We start from the raw sequence: 19,856 nt of genomic DNA, 5'->3' as shown, positions 1-19,856 counted from the left end.
ACACAGTTGCAGTCAACAACTCCTGGAATGCCATTTTTCCCCAAGTCAATTATTCAAAGTTTTCGTTCAGGCTTAAACTTCTTCTTAAATTAAAGTCTGTTATATTACGAAACGAATGTTAATTAGAAATAACAATGGCAGTGTCCTGTAGATATTTATAATATTTGTGATATAACAAGTAGATTTGATACCCCTTATAAACTGACCGTATGTGATAATTAATTCTGGTGTGTTTCGTTTTATATTTCAGTAAAGAAAGAGAAGACAATTAAGCAAATACTAGGTAAATGTATTTACATGTATGTAAACTATCTGAATTTATGTTGTTACTATCCTCGTCAGATATATTCCTATGCAATAACCCTATCTTTGGTACATCTGTAAAGTTTTTTTTTAGAGAATTTCAAGATAGCCATTAGCACAAAAAAACTTAGTTTTCAGAGCGTGTTATGTTACGCGTCAAATGCTAAGTAATGACAGTGACGTCGTCCTATAGGTGTTCAACCTGTTTATGTTATAGCACGTCCACTAGATACTCCCTAATAGACTAAACCAATGTGATAATTCATTCTGATGTATTTTATTTTATCTTTCAGCAAAAAAAGAGACGAAAATTAAGCCAAATGGTAAATATTTTTACGTCTAATTAATAACAGTGACATCGCCTTTAGATTTTCAACATAATTGTGATTAAACAAGTCAATTTGATACCACTCAATAAACTGACTATATGTGATAATTTATTATAATGTATTATAATCCTTTGAAATAACCATGTCTTTTGGTACTTTAGCAAAGCTTTTTTCAGAGACACAAACACAGCCAATCACTCCCGGAATGTTTTCTGATTTTTTTCTGATTTAAATGGTCAAAGCTTTCGTTCAGGTTAAAACTTTACCTTTTACGAGAGCAGTTTGACAATATAAGCAGCACATTTTTAAAACTCAAAGTAAATATCAAACAGATATTCTTATAAAGTAGATGTAGATGTTCAACAAAATTGTGATTTAACAAGTGGATGTTTGATACCACCTAATAAACCGACCACGTGTGATAATTCATTTTGCTGTTATTAAAAAGTCGACAGTTGTAATTCCTATTCGATTTAAATTTTCAAAGTTTTCGTTAAGGTTTAAACTTCCCCTTTTACCAGAGCAGCGTGGCTATATAAACAGCAAATTTATGACACTCAAACTAGATATCACACAGATAGGCATTAGCGCCAAAAAGCTTATTTTTAAGAGACTGTTAGTAGTGCATCAAAAACTTAGTAATAACAGTGACATCGTCCTGTAGATGTTCAACATATTTGTGATATACCAAGTCGATTTGATACCACATAATAAACGGACCATATGTCATGATTCATGCTAATGTATTTTGTTTTATATTTCAGGAAAGAAAGAGAAGAAACATGAGCTAAAAGGTAAATACATTTATATCTATGTAAACTATCTGAATTAATGCTGTTATCAGAAAACTCGTCTTATGCAATCACCCTGTCCATGGTACTTCAGTAAAACTTTTGTCAGAGACAAAAAAGCAGCAAATCACTCGCGGGATGCCAGTTTTTTTCTCATATAGATTTAAAAGTTTTTGATCAGGTTCAAAATTTCACCTTTTTACTAATGCAGCTTGACAATGCAAACAGCACATTTATGAAATTCAAACTTAATATCATACAGGTATTCTTTTAAAGTAACGATAGCCATTAGCGCAACAAAACGTATTTTTCAGAGAGTGTTATATTAAGCGCCAAATCCCATGTAATGACAATGACATCTTCATGTAGATGTTCTATCTGTTTATGTTATAACACGTCGATTTGATACTCCCTAATAAACTAAATCAATGTGACAACTCTTTCTGATGTATTTCATTTTATCTTTCAGCAAAGAAAGAAAAGAAAATTAAGACAAATGGTAAATATATTAACGTCTATGTAATGATAGTGACATCGCCCTGTAGATTTTCAACATAATTGTGATTTAACAAGTCGATTTGATACCACTCAATAAACTGACTATATGTGATAATTTATTCTAATGTATTAAAAAAGTTTCACAATTGTAGTCTTTTGAAATAACCATGTCTTTTGGTACTTTTGTAAAGCTTTTTTCAGAGACACAAACACAGCCAATCACTACTTGAAGGCTAGTGTTTTTTTTCTGATTTAAATTGTTAAAGCTTTCGTTCAAGTTCAAACTTCACCTTTTACCAGAGCAGCTTGATAATAAAAACAGCACATTTTTAACATTCAATCTAAATATCATACAGATATTCTTATAAAGTAGATAAAGATGTTTAACATTTAACAAGTCGATTTGATACCACCTAATAAACCGACCATATGTGATAATTCATTATGATATGTTTTATTTCATATTACAGTTAAGAAAGAGAAGAAACATAAGCCAACAGGTAAATATATTTACATCTATGTAAACTATCTGAATTTATGCTGTTATAAAAATGGTCGTCAGATATATTCCTATGCAATAACCCTGTCTTTGGTACTTCTGGAAAACTTTGTCATAATCAGAATTTCAGTCTCCCAGAATGCCATTTTTTTCCGATTTAAATTTTCAGAGATTTTGTTCAGGATCAACTTCACCTTTTACCAGAGCAGCTTGACAATATATACAGCACATTTATGACACTCAAACTAGATATCACACAGATAGCCATTAGCGCCAAAAAGCTTATTTTTAAGAGACTGTTAGTAGTGCATCAAAAACTTAGTAATAACAGTGACATCGTCCTGTAGATGTTCAACATATTTGTGATATACCAAGTCGATTTGATACCACATAATAAACGGACCATATGTCATGATTCATGCTAATGTATTTTGTTTTATATTTCAGGAAAGAAAGAGAAGAAACATGAGCTAAAAGGTAAATACATTTATATCTATGTAAACTATCTGAATTAATGCTGTTATCAGAAAACTCGTCTTATGCAATCACCCTGTCCATGGTACTTCAGTAAAACTTTTGTCAGAGACAAAAAAGCAGCAAATCACTCGCGGGATGCCAGTTTTTTTCTCATATAGATTTAAAAGTTTTTGATCAGGTTCAAAATTTCACCTTTTTACTAATGCAGCTTGACAATGCAAACAGCACATTTATGAAATTCAAACTTAATATCATACAGGTATTCTTTTAAAGTAACGATAGCCATTAGCGCAACAAAACGTATTTTTCAGAGAGTGTTATATTACGCGCCAAATCCCATGTAATGACAGTGACATCTTCATGTAGATGTTCTATCTGTTTATGTTATAACACGTCGATTTGATACTCCCTAATAAACTAAATCAATGTGACAACTCTTTCTGATGTATTTCATTTTATCTTTCAGCAAAGAAAGAAAAGAAAATTAAGACAAATGGTAAATATATTAACGTCTATGTAATGATAGTGACATCGCCCTGTAGATTTTCAACATAATTGTGATTTAACAAGTCGATTTGATACCACTCAATAAACTGACTATATGTGATAATTTATTCTAATGTATTAAAAAAGTTTCACAATTGTAGTCTTTTGAAATAACCATGTCTTTTGGTACTTTTGTAAAGCTTTTTTTCAGAGACACAAACACAGCCAATCACTACTTGAAGGCTAGTGTTTTTTTTCTGATTTAAATTCTTAAAGCTTTCGTTCAAGTTCAAACTTCACCTTTTACCAGAGCAGCTTGATAATAAAAACAGCACATTTTTAACATTCAATCTAAATATCATACAGATATTCTTATAAAGTAGATAAAGATGTTTAACATTTAACAAGTCGATTTGATACCACCTAATAAACCGACCATATGTGATAATTCATTATGATATGTTTTATTTCATATTACAGTTAAGAAAGAGAAGAAACATAAGCCAACAGGTAAATATATTTACATCTATGTAAACTATCTGAATTTATGCTGTTATAAAAATGGTCGTCAGATATATTCCTATGCAATAACCCTGTCTTTGGTACTTCTGGAAAACTTTGTCATAATCAGAATTTCAGTCTCCCAGAATGCCATTTTTTTCCGATTTAAATTTTCAGAGATTTTGTTCAGGATCAAACTTCACCTTTTACTAGAGCAGCTTGACAATATATACAGCACATTTATGAAACTCAAACTAGATATCATACATATATTCTTATAAAATAACGATAGCCATTAGGGCAAAAAAAGTTTTTTTTCAGTGGTTGTTATAATACTTGGTAATGACAATGACATCGTCCTGTAGATGTTCAACATATTTGTGATATAATCAGTCGATTTGATACCAAATAATAAACTCCATATGTGATAATTCGTTCTTTAAAACGTATTTTGTTGTATATTTTTTAGTAAAAAAAGAGAAGAAAAATAAGCCAACAGGTAAATATATTTGCATCTCTAAAACAATATGTATTCATGCTGTTATTAAAAAGGTCAACAGATATATTCCTATGCAGTAACCCTGTCTTTGGTACTTCTGTGAAGCTTTTGTCATAATCACAAACTCAACCAATCACTCCTGGAGTGGCGTTTTTTTCGATTTAAATTTTCAGAGTTTTTGTTCAGGATCAAACTTCACTTTTTACTAGAGTAGCTTGACAATTAGTACAGCACACTTATGAAAGTCAAAGTAGATATCATGTAGGTATTCTTTTAAAGTATAGATAGCCATAAGGTCAAACAAGCATATTTGTTAGAGGCTGTTGTATTACGTACCAAATACTGTTTAATAAATGACACTGTCCCTTAAATTTGCAATATAATAGTGATTTAACAAGTCGATTTGATTCCACATAATAAACTGATCATATTTGATAATTCATTCCACTGTATTTTATTTTATATTTTTTAGTAAAGAAAGAGAAGAAAAATAAGCCAACAGGTAAATATAGTTACATCTATGTAAACTATTTGAACTGATGCTGTTATTAAAAAGTTGACAGATTTAAATTTTCAAAGTTTTCGTTCAGGTTGAAACTTTCCCTTTTAACAGAGCAGCTTGGCTATATAAACAGCACATTTATGGAACTCAAACTAGATATCACACAGATAGCAATTAGCACCAAAAAAGCTTATTTTTAAGAGACTGTTATATAATGCATCAAAAACTTAGTAATAACAGTGACATCGTCCTGTAGATGTTCAACATATTTGTGATATACCAAGTCGATTTGATACCACATAATAAACTGACCATATGTCATGATTCATGCTAATGTATTTTGTTTTATATTTCAGGAAAGAAAGAGAAGAAAAATAAGCTAAAAGGTAAATATATTTACATCTATGTAAACTATCTGAATTAATGCTGTTATCAGAAAACTCGTCTTATGCAATCACCCTGTCCATGGTACTTCAGTAAAACTTTTGTCAGAGACACAAAAGCAGCAAATCACTCCCGGGATTCCAGTTTTTTTGACATATAGATTTAAAAGTTTTTGATCAGGTTCAAAATTCACCTTTTTACTAATGCAGCTTGACAATGCAAACAGCACATTTATGAATTTCAAACTTAATATCATACAGGTATTCTTTTAAAGCAACGATAGCCATTATCGCAAAAAACGTTTTTTTCAGAGAGTGTTATATTACGCGCCAAATCCCATGTAATGACCGTGACATCTTCCTGTAGATGTTCAGCCTGTTTTAACACGTCGATTTGATACTCCCTTGTAAACTAAACCAATGTGATAATTCTTTCTGATGTATTTCATTTTATCTTTCAGCAAAGAAAGAAAAGAAAATTAAGACAATCGGTAAATATATTTACGTCTATGTAATGATAGTGACATCGCCCTGTAGATTTTCAACATAATTGTGAATTAACAAGTCGATTTGATACCACTCAATAAACTGACTATATGTGATAATTTATTCTAATGTATTAAAACAATTATAATCCTTTGAAATAACCCTGTATTTTGGTACTTTTGTAAAGCTTTTGTCAGAGACACAAACACAGCCAATCACTCCCGGAATGCTAGTGCTTTTTTACTGATTTAAATTGTTAAAGCTTTCGTTCAAGTTCAAACTTCACCTTTTACCAGAGCAGCTTGATAATAAAAACAGCACATTTTTAACACTCAAACTAATTATCATACAGATATTCTTATAAAGTAGATAAAGATGTTCAACAAAATTGTAATTTAACAAGTCGATATGCTACCACCTATTAAACCGACCATATGTGATAATTCATTATGATATGTTTTACTTCATATTACAGTTAAGAAAGAGAAGAAACATAAGCCAACAGGTAAATATATTTACATCTATGTAAACTATCTGAATTAATGCTTTTATAAAAATGGTTGTCAGATATATTCCTATGCAATAGTCTTTGGTACTTCTGTAAAACTTTGTCATAATCAGAATTTCAGTCTCCCGGAATGCCATTTTTTCCGATTTCAATTTTCAGAGATTTTGTTCAGGATCAAACTTCACCTTTTACCAGAGCAGCTTGACAATATATACAGCACATTTATGAAACTCAAACTAGATATCATACATATATTCTTATAAAATAACGATAGCCATTAGGGCAAAAAAAGTTTTTTTTCAGTGGTTGTTATAATACTTGGTAATGACAATGACATCGTCCCGTAGATGTTCAACATATTTGTGATATAACCAGTCGATTTGATACCAAATAAGAAACTGTCCATATGTGATAATTCGTTCTTTAATACGTATTTTGTTGTATATTTTTTAGTAAAAAAAGAGAAGAAAAATAAGCCAACATGTAAATATATTTGCATCTCTAAAACAATATGTATTTATGCTGTTATTAAAAAGGTCAACAGATATATTCCTATGCAGTAACCCTGTCTTTGGTACTTCTGTGAAGCTTTTGTCATAATCACAAACTCAGCCAATCACTCCTGGAGTGGCGTTTTTTTCGATTTAAATTTTCAGAGTTTTTGTTCAGGATCAAACTTCACTTTTTACTAGAGTAGCTTGACAATTAGTACAGCACATTTATGAAAGTCAAAGTAGATATCATGTAGGTATTCTTTTAAAGTATAGATAGCCATAAGGTCAAACAAGCATATTTGTTAGAGGCTGTTGTATTACGTACCAAATACTGTTTAATAAATGACACTGTCCCTTAAATTTGCAATATAATAGTGATTTAACAAGTCGATTTGATTCCACATAATAAACTGATCATATTTGATAATTCATTCCACTGTATTTTATTTTATATTTTTTAGTAAAGAAAGAGAAGAAAAATAAGCCAACAGGTAAATATAGTTACATCTATGTAAACTATTTGAACTGATGCTGTTATTAAAAAGTTGACAGATTTAAATTTTCAAAGTTTTCGTTCAGGTTGAAACTTTCCCTTTTAACAGAGCAGCTTGGCTATATAAACAGCACATTTATGGAACTCAAACTAGATATCACACAGATAGCAATTAGCACCAAAAAGCTTATTTTTAAGAGACTGTTATATAATGCATCAAAAACTTAGTAATAACAGTGACATCGTCCGGTAGATGTTCAACATATTTGTGATATACCAAGTCGATTTGATACCACATAATAAACTGACCATATGTCATGATTCATGCTAATGTATTTTGTTTTATATTTCAGGAAAGAAAGAGAAGAAAAATAAGCTAAAAGGTAAATATATTTACATCTATGTAAACTATCTGAATTAATGCTGTTATCAGAAGACTCGTCTTATGCAATCACCCTGTCCATGGTACTTCAGTAAAACTTTTGTCAGAGACACAAAAGCAGCAAATCACTCCCGGGATTCCAGTTTTTTTCACATATAGATTTAAAAGTTTTTGATCAGGTTCAAAATTCACCTTTTTACTAATGCAGCTTGACAATGCAAACAGCACATTTATGAATTTCAAACTTAATATCATACAGGTATTCTTTTAAAGCAACGATAGCCATTATCGCAAAAAACGTATTTTTCAGAGAGTGTTATATTACGCGCCAAATCCCATGTAATGACAGTGACATCTTCCTGTAGATGTTCAGCCTGTTTTAACACGTCGATTTGATACTCCCTTGTAAACTAAACCAATGTGATAATTCTTTCTGATGTATTTCATTTTATCTTTCAGCAAAGAAAGAAAAGAAAATTAAGACAATCGGTAAATATATTTACGTCTATGTAATGATAGTGACATCGCCCTGTAGATTTTCAACATAATTGTGATTTAACAAGTCGATTTGATACCACTCAATAAACTGACTATATGTGATAATTTATTCTAATGTATTAAAACAATTATAATCCTTTGTATAACCCTGTATTTTGGTACTTTTGTAAAGCTTTTGTCAGAGACACAAACACAGCCAATCACTCCCGGAATGCTAGTGCTTTTTTACTGATTTAAATTGTTAAAGCTTTCGTTCAAGTTCAAACTTCACCTTTTACCAGAGCAGCTTGATAATAAAAACAGCACATTTTTAACACTCAAACTAATTATCATACAGATATTCTTATAAAGTAGATAAAGATGTTCAACAAAATTGTAATTTAACAAGTCGATATGCTACCACCTATTAAACCGACCATATGTGATAATTCATTATGATATGTTTTACTTCATATTACAGTTAAGAAAGAGAAGAAACATAAGCCAACAGGTAAATATATTTACATCTATGTAAACTATCTGAATTAATGCTTTTATAAAAATGGTTGTCAGATATATTCCTATGCAATAGTCTTTGGTACTTCTGTAAAACTTTGTCATAATCAGAATTTCAGTCTCCCGGAATGCCATTTTTTCCGATTTCAATTTTCAGAGATTTTGTTCAGGATCAAACTTCACCTTTTACCAGAGCAGCTTGACAATATATACAGCACATTTATGAAACTCAAACTAGATATCATACATATATTCTTATAAAATAACGATAGCCATTAGGGCAAAAAAAGTTTTTTTTCAGTGGTTGTTATAATACTTGGTAATGACAATGACATCGTCCCGTAGATGTTCAACATATTTGTGATATAACCAGTCGATTTGATACCAAATAATAAACTGTCCATATGTGATAATTCGTTCTTTAATACGTATTTTGTTGTATATTTTTTAGTAAAAAAAGAGAAGAAAAATAAGCCAACATGTAAATATATTTGCATCTCTAAAACAATATGTATTTATGCTGTTATTAAAAAGGTCAACAGATATATTCCTATGCAGTAACCCTGTCTTTGGTACTTCTGTGAAGCTTTTGTCATAATCACAAACTCAGCCAATCACTCCTTGAGTGGCGTTTTTTTCGATTTAAATTTTCAGAGTTTTTGTTCAGGATCAAACTTCACTTTTTACTAGAGTAGCTTGACAATTAGTACAGCACATTTATGAAAGTCAAAGTAGATATCATGTAGGTATTCTTTTAAAGTATAGATAGCCATAAGGTCAAACAAGCATATTTGTTAGAGGCTGTTGTATTACGTACCAAATACTGATTAATACATGACGTTGTCCCTTTAATTTGCAATATAGTAGTGATTTAACAAGTCGATTTGATTCCACATTATAAACTGATCATATTTGATAATTCATTTCACTGTATTTTATTTTATATTTTTAAGTAAAGAAAGAGAAGGAAAATAAGCCAACAGGTAAATATAGTTACATCTATGTAAACTATTTGAATTGATGCTGTTATTAAAAAGTCGACAGTTGTATTATTCCTATTTGATTTAAATTTCCAAAGTTTTCGTTCATGTTTAAACTTTCCCTTTTACCAGAGTAGCTTGGCTATATAGCTTATTTGTTAGAGGCTGTTATATAACCTACCAAATACTAATCAATACATGACATTGTCCCTTAAATTTGCAATATAATAGTGATTTAACAAGTCGATTTGATTCCACATAATAAACTGATCATATTTGATAATTCATTCCACTGTATTTTATTTTATATTTTTTAGTAAAGAAAGAGAAGAAAAATAAACCAACAGGTAAATATAGTTACATCTATGTAAACTATTTGAACTGATGCTGTTATTAAAAAGTTGACAGATTTAAATTTTCAAAGTTTTCGTTCAGGTTTAAACTTCCCCTTTTACCAAAACAGCTTGGCTATATAAACAGCACATTTATGAAACTCAAACTAGATATCACACAGATAGCCGTTGGCACCAAAAAGCTTATTTTTAAGATGCTGTTATATAATGCATCAAAAACTTAGTAATAACAGTGACATCATCCTGTAGATGTTCAACATATTTGTGATATACCAAGTCGATTTGATACCACATAATAAACGGACCATATGCCATGATCCATGCTAATGTATTTTGTTTTATATTTCAGGAAAGAAAGAGAAGAAACATAAGCTAAAAGGTAAATACATTTACATCTATGTAAACTATCTGAATTAATGCTGTTATCAGAAAACTCGTCTTATGCAATCACCCTGTCCATGGTACTTCAGTAAGACTTTTGTCAGAGACACAAAAGCAGCAAATCACTCCCGGGATGCCAGTTTTTTTTCACATATAGATTCAAAAGTTTTAGATCAGGTTCAAAATTCACCTTTTAAATAATGCAGCTTGACAATGCAAACAGCACATTTATGAATTTCAAACTTAATATCATACAGATATTCTTTTAAAGTAACGATAGCCATTATCGCAAAAAAACGTATTTTTCAGAGAGTGTTGTATTACGTGCCAAATCCCGTGTAATGACAGTGACATCTTCCTGTAGATGTTCAACCTGTTTATGTTATAATACGTCGATTTGATACTCCCTTATAAACTTAACCAAAGTGATAATTCTTTCTGATGTATTTCATTTTATCTTTCAGCAAAGAAAGAAAAGAAAATTAAGACAAACGGTAAATATATTTACGTCTATGCAATGATAGTGACATCGCCCTGTAGATTTTCAACATAATTGTGAATTAACAAGTCGATTTGATGCCACTCAATAAACTGACTATATGTGATAATTTATTCTAATGTATTAAAAAAGTTTAACAATTATAATCCTTTGAAATGACCCTTTCTTTTGGTACTTTTCTAAAGCTTTTTTTCAGAGACACAAACACAGCCAATCACTCCCGGAATGCTAGTGCTTTTTTTCTGATTTAAATTGTTAAAGCTTTCGTTCAGGTTTAAACTTCACCTTTTACCAGAGCAACTTGATAATAAAAAAAGCACATTTTTAACACTCAAACTAAATATCGTACAGATATTCTTATAAAGTAGATAAAGATGTTTAACAAAATTGTGATTTAACAAGTCAGTTTGATACCACCTAATAAACCGACCATATGTGATGAATCATTATGAAATGTTTTATTTCATATTACAGTTAAGAAAGAGAAGAAAAATGAGCCAACAGGTAAATATATTTGTAGCTATTTAAACTATCTGAATTGATGCAGTTATCAAAAAAGTCATCAGTTATATTCATATGCAATAACCCTGTCTTTTGTACATTTTTAAAGCTTTTTACAGAGACACAAACGCAACAAATCAATCCCGGAATGCCATTATCTTCCCATATAGATTTTCCAAGTTTTCGTTCAGGTTCAAACTTTAACTTTTTACCAATGCAGCTTGACAGCGCAAACAGCACATTTATTAAACTTAAATTAAATATCATTCAGTTATTCTTTTAAAGTAACGATAGCCATTAGCGGAAAATAGACTTATTTTTCAGAGAGTGTTATACTACGCACCAAATTGCTAAGTAATGACAGGGATATTGTCATGTAGATGTTCAACCTGTTTATGTTATAAAACGTCGATTTGATACCACATGATAAACTAAACCAATGTGATAATTCACTCTTTCATTCTAATGTATCAAAAAAGTTTAATAGTTATATTCCTATGCAATAACTCTGTCTTGAGTTCTTTTGTTAAGATTTTGTCAGAGACACAAACACAGCCAATCACTTCCGGAATTCTAGTGTTTTTCTCTGATTTAAATTGTTAAAGCTTTCGTTACGGTTGAGACTTCAGCTTTTACTGGAGCAGCTTGACAATATTAACAGCACATTTTTAACATTCAATCCAAATGTCATACAGATATTCTTATAAAGTAGATAAAGATGTTCAACAAAATTGTTATTTAACAGGTCGATATGCTACCACCTAATAAACCGACCATATATGATAATTCATTATGATATGTTTTATTTCATATTACAGTTAAGAAAGAGAAGAAACATAAGCCAACAGGTAAATATATTTACATCTATTTAAACTATCTGAATTTATGCTGTTATAATAAAATTAAGAATGGAAATTGGGAATGTGCCAAAGAGACAACAACCCGACCATAGAGCAGACAACAGCAGAAGGTCACCAACAGGTCTTCAATGCAACGAGAAAATTTCGCACCCGAAGGCGTCCTTCAACTGGCCCCTAAACACATATATACTGGTTCAGTGATAATGAACACCATACTAAACTCCAAATAAAAATGGTCGTCAGATATATTCCTATGCAATAACCCTGTCTTTGGTACTTCTGTAAAACTTTTGTCATAATCAGAAACTCAGTCTCCTGGAATGCCATTTTTTTTTCGATTTAAATTTTCAGAGATTTTGTTCAGGATCAAACTTCACCTTTTACCAGAGCAGCTTGACAATATATACAGCACATTTATAAAACTGAAACTAGATATCATACATATATTCTTATAAAATAACGATAGCCATTAGGGCAAAAACAGTTTTTTTCAGTGATTGTTATAATACTTGGTAGTGACAATGACATCGTCCTGTAGATGTTCAACATATTTGTGATATAACCAGTCGATTTGATATCAAAAAATAAAATGTCCATATGTGATAATTCGTTCTTACTTATTTTATTTTATATTTTTTAGTAAAAAAAGAGAAGAAAAATAAGCCAACAGGTAAATATATTTGCATCTCTAAAACAATATGTATTTATGTTGTTATTAAAAAGGTCAACAGATATATTCCTATGCAGTAACCCTGTCTTTGGCACTTCTGTGAAGCTTTTGTTATAATCACAAACTCAGCCAATCACTCCTGGAGTGCCGTTTTGTTTTCGATTTAAATTTTCAGAGTTTTTGTGCAGGATCAAACTTCACCTTTTACTAGAGTATCTTGACAAATAATACAGCAAGTTTATGAAACTCAAACTAGATATCATGTAGGTATTCTTTTAAAGTATAGATAGCCATCAGGTCAAACGCTTATTTGTTAGAGGCTGTTGTATTACCTACCAAATACTGATTAATACATGACGTTGTCCCTTAAATATGCAATATAATAGTGATTTAACAAGTCGATTTGATTCCACATAATAAACTGATCATATTTGATAATTCATTCCACTGTATTTTATTTTATATTTTTAAGTAAAGAAAGAGAAGAAAAACAAGCCAATAGGTAAATATAGTTACATCTATGTAAACTATTTGAATTGATGCTGTTATTAAAAAGTCGACAGTTGTATTATTCCTATTTGATTTAAATTTTCAAAGTTTTCGTTCAGGTTTAAACTTTTCCTTTTACCAGAGCAGCTTGGTTATATAGCTTATTTGTTAGAAGCTGTTATATAACCTACCAAATACTAATCAATACATGACATTGTCCCTTAAATTTGCAATATAATAGTGATTTAATAAGTCGATTTGATTCCACATAATAAACTGATCATATTTGATAATTAATTCCACTGTATTTTGTTTTATATTTTTTAGTAAAGAAAGAGAAGAAAAATAAGCCAACAGGTAAATATAGTTACATCTCTGTAAACTATTTGAATTGATGCTGTTATTAAAATGTCGACAGTTGTATTATTCCTATTCATGTTTAAACTTCCCGTTCTACCAGAGCAGATTGGCTATATAAACAGCACATTTATGAAACTCAAACTAGATATCACACAGATAGCCATTAGCGCCAAAAAGCTTATTTTTAAGAAACTGTTAGGTAATGCATCAAAAACTTAGTAATAACAGTGACATCGTCCTGTAGATGTTCAACATATTTGTGATATACCAAGTCGATTTGATACCACATAATAAACTGACCATATGTCATGATTCATTCTAATGTATTTTGTTTTATATTTCAGGAAAGAAAGAGAAGAAAAATAAGCTTAAAGGTAAATACATTTACATTTATGTAAACAAACAGAATTTATTCTGCAATTAAAAAGATTGGCAGTTATAATGCTATGCAATAACCCTGTCTTTGGTACTTCTGTAAAAAAAAATTGTCAGATACACGAAAGCAGACAACATCTCCCGGCCCTGGCGCCATAAAACTTTTTTTTGCTGAGTAAAAAAATATTCTCAGAATGAATTATTTTACTCAGCTAAGAATGAGAACTTTTTTATCCGCCATAAAAAAATATTCTCAACGTTGAGAATATTCTCAGCTGAGATTTTTTTTTCTCAGCTGAGTATTTTTTTCTCAGTGATGTAAGTGGTAAAATAGTTGTTTGAAAACTAAAACGTATACCAAACTTCTCTAAAACGCAGTTTTATCTCATGAGAAATAATATAAAACATAAAAAGAATCTATGATAGATAAGATGACAAGTAGCATTTAGTAAGCATCTGCAACCACAGTCCTGACAAAAAGTCACAGAATATAAAGTCGGCAAATAATTTGTGTTATTATAAGAAATATAGAACCTAATGGATATTATAAAAGAATGATCTTGAAATACTTGAGTTATTTACCCGTAGCTTCTTATAAATATGTATATATATTTTTTATATTTCTTTATTTAGATCTAAATTTTGTATTTTTTTTAAAGATAAAATGCAATCTTCGTTGACGTTTACGTGAAGAGTGCTTTCTTTCACGTCCGCACTTCTATCGAGTATGGCGTGCCAAATAAACATTTTGAAAAGATAATTATTACGGATCAATAACATACATTATGTATTCAGACGACATAAGACACCATGTGACAATTTTAAGAGAAACAGAGCTGCTTTTTTCTTACATCTATAATGGGGGAAAAAACCCCAAAAAACGACAAACCAAATATTTTGAAATCAATATGAAAGCCCAGTAAATAATTTGAATCCGTTTTCAATATTCAAGATATACGTAACTTTAATATTAATATAAATCTGATACAGAATTTAACATGTTTAATACGATTTAACAATTATGCAAGTAGTCATAAAAATTGCTCTGCGTAATGAGTTTAATATCATATTGCACAGGAAGAGAAAATAAAAGTACGACGTCGTGTGAGAAGGCATGACATGTATTTAATGTCCATTACAGTTATTAACAACACCTTGTACAAATATTATTTTCGAAAATAAAAACAGTTTAATAAAACAAACAAAACTATCCGATTTATGAGGGTCATGCAAAGGGGAGTAGGGGAAGATGTTCTATTTTTCTCTATTCAGAAAGAAATATTTTCTGTAAAATTCTGATCGTGCATATGGAAATATCCTTCTGTATCATGATTTTGACATGATAATGATTTGTCTAGATCAACGACATATGTATGACAACAATACCCCCACCCCACCCCATCCCGAATCTGTCACTGTACTACTGTACTGCACAAATGATACATTCCTGAATATCAATATTTTAACTAATATCTGTTTTAAACCAAAGGTATATTTGATTTATACATGTCTTTGGTTTAGCAGATATGAGGTACCGGTACTGAAATCTAATTGATGTACAAGTAGTAAATTGTAAAAATAGATTTAAGAGAGAAAAGACATTGATAAGCCCAACTGTCCAACAAAATATAAAAAAAATGCCTATCTATCATCTATTTTGGAGCATATATTTAAAATTTATTGGAAATGAACAAAAAAAAAATACAAAAAAAAAATCGAAAACAATGTTATTATCCGTCCTGGAGTATCAGTCAAACAGCCCTTACCAAAAAATGTTGTATTAAATTGCAATTAAGTATTGAATGCTGCTTTTTGTAAATTTATTGGGGTGTAAAAGCGGTGACCGAAGTACATTTTGTATGAAGCGCGGAAGCGTTTCATACTAACAATGTGCGCACGGTCAACGCTTTTACAACCCTATAAAGTAACAAAAAGAAGCATTCAATACTTATAATTACATTTTTTTTAGATAGAATCATGAAAACACGATTTTTATCAAGTTTTCTTTAATTCACCTGTGCACTTTATTGTGGGACCTCGTGTCATCATGAATAATAAATTGTATTGTCTAAAGCAATTGTTTCAGGAATAGCACGTGATGTGCAGGTAGCCAATCAGAATAACGTATTATAATGAAACATACATCTAATGTAACTATTGAATTATGGATCTTGCAAAACTGGAACATAAGATGTAGTAAGCATGCTGGCGAACGTGAGCTCAGACTTTTTTGATTCTGTAATTCTATTTAAAGTCATAATAAACAAGTGACCGGTGAAAAATAATGTTATTCCAATTTTTGAACCAATGCATACAAACATCATAAACTAAGTATTCTGTGCACGATTTTATCATTTTTTTCGCATAAATTTCGTATAATCGTCATTTTTTTTTTCAATCGGTCAGTGTTAGGAAAATAAACAGGTAATTAAAGTTCGTGTTTTGAAGCCGAAGTTTAACGATTGTCACCTGTTTGTCAACAATCCACCAAAAAGCATGGATATTGAGCACGTGTTTAACATGTACAATCAGATAATAGTTTATTTTAAGGACATCTATGCGTATTGCGATCACCTAATTCTTACGAGATCGGTCACACGGAGGTTACTTTGCATACGGAAAATATGTCGGGGAATTGCTTTCTGGAAAGAAACAATTAGAATAATGTAAACATCTTCTTAATATGAACAAATTAAAGAATTTTCTTCAGAAAAAAGTATATGTACATAAGTTTTATAATGAAAACTATCCATTGAGATATAAAAAACATATGCATTTTTTTTTTTAATTTGAGGTTTCTTATGAATTTAATTACCGTTAGTTGTTCATTTTTAAATTTTGAAAAATCTAAGGAAACTGAGATTTCAACTCGGACAAAGTTGACCTTCGTCTCTTTGCCATATTTCTGATTTGTTGTTTTCAATTTGTTTTCCACTATTGCAGCGTTTTTGTCAATGATCATATTGGTCTGATCTCTGACACGAACTGTTTTATTATGGTGTAATGTTTGTGTAATTTCTGACACAATGCAGGAGAAGGATGTTAGGTTGACTTTGTCTGTAATAGTGGACGAAATAAAACGTCAAGATTTGTTAACTCCTGATGCAAGATCGTGATTTTTGAGCAAAATACTGATGGTTATGGATGTACAGAAATTGCAATGACTACGTACATCAATTGACCAATTCCGATTACGACCAGTTCAATATTTCACTCGTTTTACCTTATCTTAATTTTTATACAAGAGGCTGTCACAACGACAGCAAACCGGATTTATTAATATTTACTTGTGTCCTGGCAATATCACAAGAACCAGTACTGATGAATGGTGAAAGTGAATATCGTCAATATCAAATTTGACCTCCATTTTGTCATCAGTATCAACATCTTAAAGTTTGAAAAGCTTAGATTTGATGGTTCATGAGTAAATGCAACAACGTGAATAGAAACGCCATTTCACAATCTTTCAAGAACCATAACTCCTGAACGGTAAAAGTCAAAATCGTCCTTATTGAACTTGACCTCTAATTTGCCATCAGTAACAACATATTAAAATTTTAAAAGCTTTGGTTGAACGGTTCATGAGTTAATGCACGGACAACATTTGATTGAAGCCCGCCCGCCCGCCCGCCCGCCGTACATCCCCAAATCAATAACCGACATTTTTGTCACAAAAATCCGGTTAATAAGAAAATTGTACATTTTAGCACCCCATTTTTCAGTCTTTTATCTTCATTTTTTTTTTTGCACATTTTAACCTCTTTTTTTTTTGGGGGGGGGGGGGGGGGTATTTTCTTTTCTGTTAATCGCCTCGGTTATTTGGGTTATTTCTAAGAAAGATCAGATATTCAAGCGTCAAGCGGGATATGTTTAAAAGGAAGAAGTATATACAATGAGAAGCTGTTTAATTGGTCGCTTTTTTTGTAGTATCTTTTAAAATTTGGTGAGATTAATATGGTACAACCAACTAACAAATGTGGGGTTATCAACTTACATTTTTAATTTTCATATGCTTTTACAGAATTATGAGACTATTTCAGTCGTTTTACCTTACTCTTATCTTTTATGTAAAAAAAATGCACATTTAAGCACCACATTAATCAGCTTTTTTAGACAACATTGATTTTGAGTATTCATCCTAAAAAATGTATGAAAAAAAATATGTTAAGGAATAAAGATGTGTATGTTCCTTTGGATAGAATTGGATTTGAGGTGACAAGTGAAGTTCTTCATTGCAAATTTTAACAAAAACACTATCAACATTTGTAATTTTTTTATCAAATTACCTTAAAAAAAACATTTAAGATTTTTTTTATATACTTAAGTATGGTTTTGGCTATACTCAAATATTTAAGAATATTCTTAACTTTGAGTAAGAAAATATCTGAGAATTTTTTTATGGCGGTGCATTTTGCTGAGAATAAAAAAATTGAGAAAATTCTCAGGCTGAGTACAAAAACTTTACTCAAATAGTTTTATGGCGCCGGAATGGAAGTTTTTTTCTAAATTAGTGATTGACAGTGTAGCGTACATGCAACTTACAGTAACAACAGTTACACAACTGCAAAGCAACAGTTTTTGGGCATTCTTATAAACTGAACATATACAACATTCCTTTTATTCTGCGACTGATATATCTCAGTAAAGAAAGAAAGTCAATAAAGTTATGCCAAAAGGTAATCATAATTGAAATTATGTTGTTATTATTACTTCATGAACTCCTTCCCTTAGGTAAATATAGATGATTAACACCGTATTCTATATGTTCCTGTCCAACAAGAAACAGTTGTCGTTTGTACACGTTTGTCATTTATTTTTTGTGCTTTTGGTCAACATTTTGTCGTAATATCAACATTTTCTTTTTGCTTTTAATAATTTAACATATTGTTGAATTTTTTTCGATGGCTTACTTAGCATTACAGGTTTTACTCATTGTCAAATCCATAACGGTGAGGTAAAGTTGTTAAATCACGTTGTTTTGACTTTGATTGATATTTTTGTCGTTGAGAGTCATAATACATAATTCATATTCTAAATTCTTTTCATTAAGCGTTTTTGCTATTTTGTAGCTGTTTAAATATATACACTGTTTTTAAATATAGTGAACGCATCTGAATAGACTGATTGCTAAGCTTTTGAGGCCGCGGGGACATCGATTTGAAACTTTTATGAAAATAGTGATATCTATCCTGAAGTAACTATTCTATTTTGCTATAAAACATGTTGGTTTGGTGAAATTCCATACAACTATTTATCAGTAGTTCTATTTGACGTAGTGCATTTTGTGTTTCATTGACAAAAACCAAGAAAGTTATGCCACAAAGGTAAATTTTAATCATGTCCATTAAGTGTCAGCAGTTTATACATTATCTTTATATAAAAAGAAGATGTGATATGATTGCCAATGAGACAACTGTCCACAAGAGACCAAAATGACACGGACATTAACAACTATAGGTCACCATACGGCCTTCAACAATGAGCCAAGCTCATACCACATAGTCAGCTATAAAAGACCCCGATATGACAATGTAAAACAATTCAAACGAGAAAACTAACGGCCTTATTTATCTAAAGAAATGAACGAAAAAAAAAATATGTAACACATAAACAAACGACAACCACTGAATTACAGGCTCCTGAATTAGGACAGAAACATACAAAATAATGTGGCGGGGTTAAACATGTTAGCGGGATCCCAACCCTGTCCCTAACCTGGGACAGTGGTTTTACAGTACAAAATAAGAATGAACTATCAAAATCA

At 30.6% G+C, this 19,856-nt stretch overlaps 1 protein-coding gene across 1 annotated transcript in view; it reads left to right on the top strand.

Annotated features, from left to right (window-relative positions):
• LOC143080614 (uncharacterized) overlaps positions 1-19,856 on the top strand; it is a 246,730-nt gene that overhangs the window by 100,986 nt on the left and 125,888 nt on the right. The window contains exons 49-75 of the mRNA XM_076256539.1: positions 251-283; positions 597-626; positions 1,397-1,426; positions 1,893-1,922; positions 2,392-2,421; positions 2,868-2,897; positions 3,364-3,393; positions 3,864-3,893; positions 4,354-4,383; positions 4,856-4,885; positions 5,242-5,271; positions 5,730-5,759; positions 6,230-6,259; positions 7,218-7,247; positions 7,603-7,632; positions 8,091-8,120; positions 8,590-8,619; positions 9,076-9,105; positions 9,578-9,607; positions 9,922-9,951; positions 10,307-10,336; positions 10,803-10,832; positions 12,157-12,186; positions 12,839-12,868; positions 13,341-13,370; positions 13,685-13,714; positions 14,062-14,091. Of these exons, the coding sequence (XP_076112654.1) occupies positions 251-283; positions 597-626; positions 1,397-1,426; positions 1,893-1,922; positions 2,392-2,421; positions 2,868-2,897; positions 3,364-3,393; positions 3,864-3,893; positions 4,354-4,383; positions 4,856-4,885; positions 5,242-5,271; positions 5,730-5,759; positions 6,230-6,259; positions 7,218-7,247; positions 7,603-7,632; positions 8,091-8,120; positions 8,590-8,619; positions 9,076-9,105; positions 9,578-9,607; positions 9,922-9,951; positions 10,307-10,336; positions 10,803-10,832; positions 12,157-12,186; positions 12,839-12,868; positions 13,341-13,370; positions 13,685-13,714; positions 14,062-14,091 (813 nt within the window). The remainder of the gene's footprint in view (positions 1-250; positions 284-596; positions 627-1,396; positions 1,427-1,892; positions 1,923-2,391; positions 2,422-2,867; positions 2,898-3,363; positions 3,394-3,863; positions 3,894-4,353; positions 4,384-4,855; positions 4,886-5,241; positions 5,272-5,729; positions 5,760-6,229; positions 6,260-7,217; positions 7,248-7,602; positions 7,633-8,090; positions 8,121-8,589; positions 8,620-9,075; positions 9,106-9,577; positions 9,608-9,921; positions 9,952-10,306; positions 10,337-10,802; positions 10,833-12,156; positions 12,187-12,838; positions 12,869-13,340; positions 13,371-13,684; positions 13,715-14,061; positions 14,092-19,856) is intronic.

This window comes from Mytilus galloprovincialis, chromosome 6, assembly GCF_965363235.1.
Source record: "Mytilus galloprovincialis chromosome 6, xbMytGall1.hap1.1, whole genome shotgun sequence".
NCBI lineage: Eukaryota > Metazoa > Mollusca > Bivalvia > Mytilida > Mytilidae > Mytilus > Mytilus galloprovincialis.
Note: the sequence above shows the minus strand (reverse complement) of the source record. Positions and strands in the feature narration are given on the sequence as shown.